This window comes from Prunus dulcis, chromosome 8 (genome assembly GCF_902201215.1).
Source record: "Prunus dulcis chromosome 8, ALMONDv2, whole genome shotgun sequence".
NCBI classification, from domain to species: Eukaryota; Viridiplantae; Streptophyta; class Magnoliopsida; order Rosales; family Rosaceae; genus Prunus; species Prunus dulcis.
In genome coordinates, this window is record NC_047657.1 from 18,850,941 (window position 1) to 18,859,061 (window position 8,121).

The window sequence follows — 8,121 nt, forward strand, 5'->3', positions numbered from 1 at the left end:
ACTATCGAGTCGTGACGCTTGGGCCATTTTTACGGGCCTGCTTTGATTTGTACCTAAGAATAGATCATCCGTCCACAGAAAATACCTGGAATTTTCGTAATGAATTGGTAAATTTTAATTTGATTTCACAAAGATGATACACAGGTTCATTTTTAAAGATTTACATATATGGACGAAATCCTTATGCTTTTGAATCATTTTTGGACTTGGATGGTTAAAGATATAAGGTTGCACAAGTACTAAGATTAATGTGGAAGCATGGATATAGAAGTTCCTTTGGATTAATGTGGCACACTCTGCTTCCTTGCATGCAAATTTCGTTTGGACACTAGACTGACTAGATTAACTAATTGACGTCTGATAGACTATGAAGTAATTAAGAACTCGTATGGATCTTCATCATCCCTCACCATATGATCTGTCGACGAAATCAGCCCACCCAGTTGAGCATGTCCTTTTTGATTCTCTGTGTTGTGTAATAAACCGTTTCTTATTGTCACTTCTGGTTTTGACTTTTATTTTATTTTATATGCTTCCTCATGTTGCTCACAGCTTGCTAATGTGATCAGGTCACAGCCACAGTGCCTCTGTGAGGTTCTTATAATGGAAGCTCCTCTTCCCTTGGTGTGAAGTGAACATTAATCAGACTCAGGCAGGGGCATTGGCCCTCCCGTCTGCTTGCCATGTCCAGACACCCTTATTAGCTTGAGAAACTCTCATGCAATGGGGATAACATTTTTTGCTATCCTCGACCACTAATGTAATGATGCATTGGATAATTTTTTCACTTATCATTATGTTATTGACCGGGAATAGCAAAACAATGCTATCCCCATTACAAGTAAGTTTTTTTGCCTATTAGCCGATGCACGGGTATACAAAAGATTACTAATTTTTAAATATATGTGTGTGTGTGTTTGTGCAGGGTCCATATACTTATCTGATCATGATTTTGCAGGGTCATCTCCAGCAGATTCCCCCTCAGGAGGAGCACCAACTTCTCCTTCAGGTAATCATGATCAATTTGATCCCCAAATCACATTATTTCCTTTGATTGGGGGGTTCAGCCCCTCATGGAATTCAAATAAAATAGTCACTGGTTTTCTCCTTTGCCATATATGAACACAAGCAAATCAAGCATTGAAAATCATAGAGATTCATTAAGCTGTCACCACTAACACGTTCCAATGAAGTCAATTGACAATAATATGAATGGGGCAGCTGAAAACAGCAACTATATCAACCTCAAAATCATGGGCTTTGACTACATAATCGTGTTGTTTAAGTAAATTCATCACAAGATAAAATAATCCAACTTTTCTTTCTTCTATAAAAGCACTTTTGTAGGTCTATCAATGCAAAATTGCTTGTATGTATTGCTTGTTTTACACGCAGCCCCCCACCCTATTGAAAGCTCTGTTCTGCAGTCAAACAGCAAAATATACACCAAACCTTCAACACGGCAAGGTACATTATTAGGTATATGAGGCACCAGTTTAATTTATTGGAAGGAAAAGTCCTACAAATTAATCTTTCTGCAGAATGTACGGAATATGCCATCAAATCAAATTCTAGAACGTCTATTGGAAGGAGAACATAAAAGGTAGATATATCATATATGCGTGCAAGGATAATGATTCATGAAGAAAAAGCCAGAATTTTTTTTTTTCCTCTTTTCGGGTGAGATTTTGCAGCCACGTGCCATGCACGTTTCAACATGAGATGAAGCAAAAATAACGAAAATGCCATTGGCAAGGCAAAGCGCGAAGGAAAAGAGAAGGAAGGAACAAGAAAAGCTGTAGAGAAAATGTGGAAATGAAATTAGGAATATCCACAAACAAAGGGTTATTCGGTTTTTAGGGTAAGTGAAAGAAAACACAGGAAAAGCCCAAATTCCGAATTCCCATCTGTCCCATAACGCTCAAAAACCACATTGCCCTTGCAAACAAGACAACACGCACTTAACATTGATTTTGTAACTCGGCGTTTTCTTTGATAGCCCTGAAAAGTCATCCTCTCAGCCTAGAAAACCAAACGCTACCCCTTTATCTCTCTCTCTCTTCTCTCTCAGTCTCTCTAAGAATTTGAGCAGCAAAGCCCAAATCTTTGTGTTCTTCAGCCGGTCCCGTGTTTCAGGTACATCCACTTTCTCTCTCTCTCTCTCTCTCTCTCATGAGCAAGGAAAGAATGATGTACGATTAGAGTTGTTTCAGTTGTATTTCGACCATAATTTTGCCGTGAATTGTCTGAATTTTTTAGTTAACATTGGAATTATTGAATACCCACTTTTCCTTGTGTTGAATTGGAGATGGTTTTTATGTTAAAGGTCAAGAATTGTAGTATAATACTAGGTCTCCAGTTTCAAAGTTCTGTGCTTGTACATCAATTGGCGAATGAATTTGATTGATTCTGTTTTTGGGTTGAAAGTTGAAACTAAATTTTCATACTTTTGCCACATAAGTAGTAATGCATGTGAATCAAACCCAATTTGGTTGCATGAGGCCTGAATCATGCACAAATGGTGGAGTCTGATTGCAGTTTATGAATTACCTATTAGCTATTTTCTTCTTTGGGCGTGGTTTTTGTTTTCATATTTGAAGTAATGCTAGGATCTCTTACCTGATGGGTTTTCGTTTAGTGTGTGAATTCCACCTTCAGGCAAATAGTTATGCCATAGCTGAGAGTGATGTCTGCTTGAGAATTTGCAAACAAACAATCAGCTTATAATTGAAATGTTATATGTGTTTGTCTGTGGTGTTTGACTTTGAGTAGTCTGATACTGGGGGCGATATCTTAATTACCGGTTAGACTTCAGGTGGATTGACGGCAGAAAATTTTCAGCTTGAACCTAAATGATATAACACATTAAAGTTTGTTTTGAATATCATGTCTATAAGCTATTATATCATGAATTTCAAATTTTTATAATATCTATAAGCATTATCATGAAGTCAAAATTTTAACTTTTTTGTTTGTTTTTAGGGATTTCTGCATAGAGAAGAGAATTGTTTTGTTTACGTCTCACAGAAACTGGTAAGTAACAGAGAGCAGTCATACTCATGAAGCCATGTTTTTCTATATTACAATATCAGTATGTCAACAAACCTCAGTTGTTCAGATATTTAACATTCGCATTTCTTTTCTTATCTTCTTATCGAATTGTGCAGAATCAATTTTACCCTCTTTATTTGTCTAGGGGTTGGGACTGGGGTGGGTTTGATCTTTTCATACTAACTCTCCCTTGCTCTTCTACTGAGTATGTGTATAAGTTATTACATTTAGGTGTTATTGCTGTTCGTATTTCTTTTGACCATCATGGTTTATTTCCTTACTCCAAATTTCTTTGTATTTCTTTCTTTTGTCCTTTTTTGTTTTTTCTAATTGAGAGAACTGTGTTCTCTACAACATTTAGTTTAGTTGATAGGGTGCAATTGAATGAAGCACCATTTGTTCTAATGTTGTTGAAAATTAATGAACATTATATGGTCTTTATGTTATCAGTTATGCACTGTGGGTTAGCTTTGAAATGTAGAAGTCTTTGGGATGTTTAGCATTATCAAGAGGATTATGGATGCCTTTTGTCAAAAGTTATTGTATTTAGCATGCATCTGAATGGGTTTTCTTTCTGAAAGTTTTTGTTGAATGAGGAGAAAATAGAGTAGAATATGTCTGTATTTGCACATAAGGGCATTGCAATAATTGATGAGGTGGTTTCTCACTGTGAAATTTTGTTAGTATTGTGCATTTTGTTTAGTTCAGTTTTATGGCATCCTGGGATAAACTTTTTATATTCAAAACATAGGATGAAACTGGAGTAGGATTACTTGGGTCAATCTGCAGGAAAAAAAAGAAGGCCAAATATTGAATTGAAAAGTGGGATCAGAACTTAAACTGCTGAATAGGAGTGATTTTGAGCAGCAATTAATCCATACTAGATGATAGGTTTACTCGGACATCTTGACATTCCTTGGGCAGATTCGTTAGAAATGAATATATAGTAAGATGGGAAGGGAAAAAAAATGCTGAAACATGTCACATTTATTTTCTGATTACTTATGAGGTTGGATAGAAAATACAATGACTTGTATTACCTCTGTGTGCACCTTTGCTAATGTTAATACACCTTCATTGAAACGTTGGTTTTGAAAATTTGAAACGAATTTATTCTCTTCTTAGCATAACCTCATATTTTGATTCTTCAGATTGCTTGTGCCAGTGCTGCCACCGAGTAGCAACAATCACCAGTGAAGAATCATCTGAAACAGATGAACTGTGATTATTATGTCTGAACAACTGATAGAAGGTCTCCCTGACGCTGTTTCCCTTAGGTGTCTTGCATGGGTTCCTTTCTATCTCCATCCCAAGTTGGAGCTTGTTTCTCGTTCCTGGCAAGCTGCCATTCGTAGCCCTGAACTTTTTAGAGCTCGACAGGAGGTTGGCTCATGTGAGGATCTACTATGCGTGTCCGCTTTTGACCCAGATAATTTATGGCAGCTATATGACCCTCATCAAGATCTTTGGATTACACTCCCTGTTCTCCCCTCTAAAATCAGAAACCTTTCTCACTTTGGTGCTGTCTCTGCTGCCGGAAAATTGTTTGTTCTGGGTGGTGGCAGTGGCGCTGTTGACCCACAGACTGGCGACCAAGATGGCAGCTTTGCAACCAATGAGGTGTGGTCATATGATCCTGTAATTAGGCGATGGACACCACGTGCATCTATGCTTGTGCCTCGTGCGATGTTTGCATGCTGTGTTTTAGGCGGAAAGATTGTTGTTGCAGGTGGTTTCACCAGCTGTCGAAAATCAATTTCTCAGGCAGAAATGTATGACCCTGAGAAGGATGCGTGGGATCCAATTCCTGATCTCCATCGCACTCATAATTCTGCATGCTCAGGAATAGTGATTGGAGGAAAGGTGCATGTCTTACACAAGGGTTTATCAACGGTGCAAGTCTTGGACAATGTGGGGCGTGAGTGGACGGTGGAGGATTATGGTTGGCAACAGGGTCCAATGACAGTTGTTAAGGGTGCACTTTATGTGATGAGCCATGGTGTTATCTCCAAGCAAGATAGAGAATCAGTGAAGGTATTGGTTTCGGCATCTGAGTTTGGTCGCAGAATTGGGTTTGCAATGACTGGACTAGCAGATGAGATTTATGTGATTGGTGGGGTGATTGTCCCTGACCAATGGAACTTGGAAATCAAGCCAATGTCTGATGTTGATGTTCTCACGATTGGGAGTGAAAGACCGACTTGGCGCCAGGCAGCTCCAATGACACGGTGCCGTGGAACGATTCTTGGTTGTACACAGTTGAGAATTTAGGTGACCGTTTGTTCAAGTTGCTATTTGTTGTTCGTAAGTGCTCTTCTTGATGCTTTTGATTCCTGCTACAAGGAATTGGCCTTATGCTGGCTACCTTTATTTTTTGGCTTGCTAGGCGTAATCTTCGGCCTTGTTTCATGTTTTGAACATCAGCTTGAGAGTTCCTCTTGGAACTCCTGTATGCCAAGGTAACGGTAAAAGGCCCAGCACCATTGGAAGAGGCAACAGTTTAGCGGTCCAAGAATTATATGAACTATTGTCATGGATGAAGCACTAGTTTTCCTTTTTGTTTCCTGGATAATCAAACAAAGAATCTTCTATATGTCCGCATCTTTCTTAAATTTCTTTCATTTATGTTTTATTTCATGGGGAAGCCAATGCTATTCAACAAATGCACTACTTCTTGGATGATATGGACGCATATAAATGATAGAAAATGAATTTTTTTTTTGGAAAAACTTGTGCCAAAGCCCCAAAGCCAATTTCTACGCTTGGTCGACGTATAGAATATCTTCTTTTCTTTTTCCCAACCAAGTTTCTCCACTTAAATAAAAAGATGGGGCTAATTTTCCCACTCCTCTTTTGTCCACTTATATTCTTTTATTATAAATTATATGTTCTCAATCAATCCTCTTTTGTCACTTACACTCCCTTGTTGGAATTGTATGTTATAGTAAAAAGTATTTAAAAAAACCAAAAGGGGAGTGTAAATGGACAAAAGGAAGTGGGAAAATGAACACCCAAAAAAAAAAAAGCTTATTACTTTTTCCCCTGAATTCGAATGTCAGAATTGCCTTTTGGATTTCAAATTTTTGCACTTAACCCTCCAAAATCTTACTATGTGGACCACTTTATCATTTTCCGTTAACTTCATCGACAAAACTGTAAAGTTGTTGACGTAACATGAGCAATTTAATTAATTTAAAATAAAATAAAATTCAGAGCCCATAAGCCAATGGGCTATAGCTTCCATAAACCCAAAAGTTAAAACCCCAATTTGGCCTGAAACGCAAAACCCTGAAGACGACGACCGCTAACAAGACCTTTCTATGAGCAACAATGGAGGACGCTGCGATGGAAGACGGAGAGACTAACAAGGATAGTGAGGTGGCTCCTGCCCTAATTGCAGTCCACCCGACCCAGAATTCAGTTGCAGTCGCTGTCGGGTCGGACCTCCGCGTCTTCGACCTCCTGTAAGCTATTTCCCCCACTATTCTCTGTGCCTTGTTATTTGGCTTTGAATACGATACCATTCTGTTACGAGTTCCTGAAGATTAAAACGACGGCGTCTCTGTGTACTTTGAATTATACAGGCTAAACAGAGTGTCAGTTTGGTCAAAATTTGAACTTTAAGCTCTGTTTGAGGTTGAGTAATATGCCAGGATAGTTGGAAGTTGAAAATAATTACTTTACCTTGTGGTTTTTTGACAGTGGGGGTTGTGCGGTATCTTTGGTAAATGATTCTGATGGTTCTCTTCATAAGGATTCCATAAGAGCCATTCGTTATGGAGCAAACGGGAAGCTCTCTGTGTCTGCTGGTGATGATAAACTTGTCAAGATATGGTCGACCAAATCGTGGCGCTGCATTAGTTCCGTGGAAGTTATTGAATCCCTCTTGACATTATTGGCTGTTAAACGTTAATGGTGGACATACAGAGTGAGTGGCTTTTCATATCTCATCTGTGTTGGAAATTAGGAACATTATTAAATTGTTATTTAGTTTCCTTTTATTAGTTGATTGTAATTGATTTGGAGTAGTCTCCAAGTAACCTAATTTTCCTAGTTAAGCTTGTAATATCTCTATAAATACTTAGCCTTTTGGCTCTATCAATAACAACTGAGAATTATTTTTCTTAACAAAATCTCTAATTTCACGTGGTATCAGGGCACCGATTCTAGGGCGTCTCTTGAAACTTTTTTACAAACCTTATTTTCTTCACAATCCGATGTTTCACAACCCTAGTTGCTAATCTTTGAAATCCTTTGCCAAATTGAGAGTCGTTGGCGCTTTTCATCCCTCACCCATCATGGGTATTCATCTTGTACAGTCGTCTTGTTCACCCTCTCCTCAATGATCAATATTTTATTCCCGCTACCAAAGCCATACCATCCCACAGTTCCTACATCTAACTAAACCAACAGTCGCACCCTTCTTTTGCGCTGCAATTTCCTTATGTTTTTCATACAAGTATTGCTCTCTATACAAATCATATTGAGCCATCTATAGTCATGCTCTCTGTTGCAATCAGATATTGAGCCCATGTTTTCATGTCTACTACGCCTGCCACAACCACGGCATCTTCGGCCTTCATCGAGCCTACCCATCATTTTTTTAAGTCGTCTACGCTTGCGGCAGACACGCCGTCTTCATTGCAATTCCTTCGTGAGCCTCATCACTGCTCACTAAGCCGTTTATTTCCTCCGTGAGCCTCGTCAACGCTCACCGAGCCATCATGTCTTTGGACAACCCACGACATCTCCAACAAACGCAGGAGGCTCTACACTAGCACCACTGCTGTTGACCAGCCACTGTGTTCATTGATTCTTTGCCCCTGCCTAGAAACCATCGATCGCTCGTATCCAAGCCATCTATCGTAATCTTCCTGAGAGCACCTTTGCACAACTGCTGGTCCTTTTTCTCTCTGTGTTGCCATCGCTTCTTTGCACCACGACAACCCAACATGAGCGTTCACTTTCTCTCCTTTGTTGATATATCAGTTTCTCTGAGGTTTCACATCAGACCCAATTTTTTGTTTTCTTTCTCTACCTAACTTTTTTCTTGGCCAAGTTTGATATTTT

At 38.9% G+C, this 8,121-nt stretch overlaps 2 protein-coding genes across 3 annotated transcripts; both read left to right on the forward strand.

The window, feature by feature from the left end:
• Window positions 1–1,793: 1,793 nt before the first annotated feature.
• LOC117638768 (F-box/kelch-repeat protein SKIP30) lies at window positions 1,794–5,730 on the forward strand. 2 transcript variants are annotated; one of them, XM_034373880.1, is made up of 3 exons: window positions 1,794–2,136; window positions 2,983–3,033; window positions 4,203–5,730. In XM_034373880.1, the coding sequence occupies exon 3, from the start codon at window positions 4,282–4,284 to the stop codon at window positions 5,320–5,322; it is 1,041 nt and encodes a 346-aa protein (XP_034229771.1). In that variant the 5' UTR covers window positions 1,794–2,136; window positions 2,983–3,033; window positions 4,203–4,281; the 3' UTR covers window positions 5,323–5,730. The 2 variants fall into 2 exon arrangements, with proteins under 2 accessions (XP_034229771.1, XP_034229772.1); XM_034373881.1 differs by lacking the exon at window positions 2,983–3,033.
• Window positions 5,731–6,294: 564 nt separating this feature from the next.
• On the forward strand, window positions 6,295–7,066 carry LOC117637267 (nuclear distribution protein PAC1-2-like). Its single transcript, XM_034372116.1, has 2 exons — window positions 6,295–6,515; window positions 6,754–7,066. The coding sequence occupies exons 1-2, from the start codon at window positions 6,382–6,384 to the stop codon at window positions 6,962–6,964; spliced, it is 345 nt and encodes a 114-aa protein (XP_034228007.1). The 5' UTR covers window positions 6,295–6,381; the 3' UTR covers window positions 6,965–7,066.
• The last annotated feature ends 1,055 nt before the right edge of the window (window positions 7,067–8,121 follow it).

What these genes read in the sequence shown, in the direction of transcription:
- LOC117637267 (XM_034372116.1), top strand. Translation starts at nt 6,382, where the DNA reads ATGGAGGACGCTGCGATGGAAGACGGAGAGACTAACAAGGATAGTGAG. An exon ending in CTCCGCGTCTTCGACCTCCT is followed by an intron (nt 6,516 to 6,753) that starts GTAAGCTATTTC and finishes GTTTTTTGACAG; the next exon opens with TGGGGGTTGTGCGGTATCTT.
- LOC117638768 (XM_034373880.1), top strand. Translation starts at nt 4,282, where the DNA reads ATGTCTGAACAACTGATAGAAGGTCTCCCTGACGCTGTTTCCCTTAGG.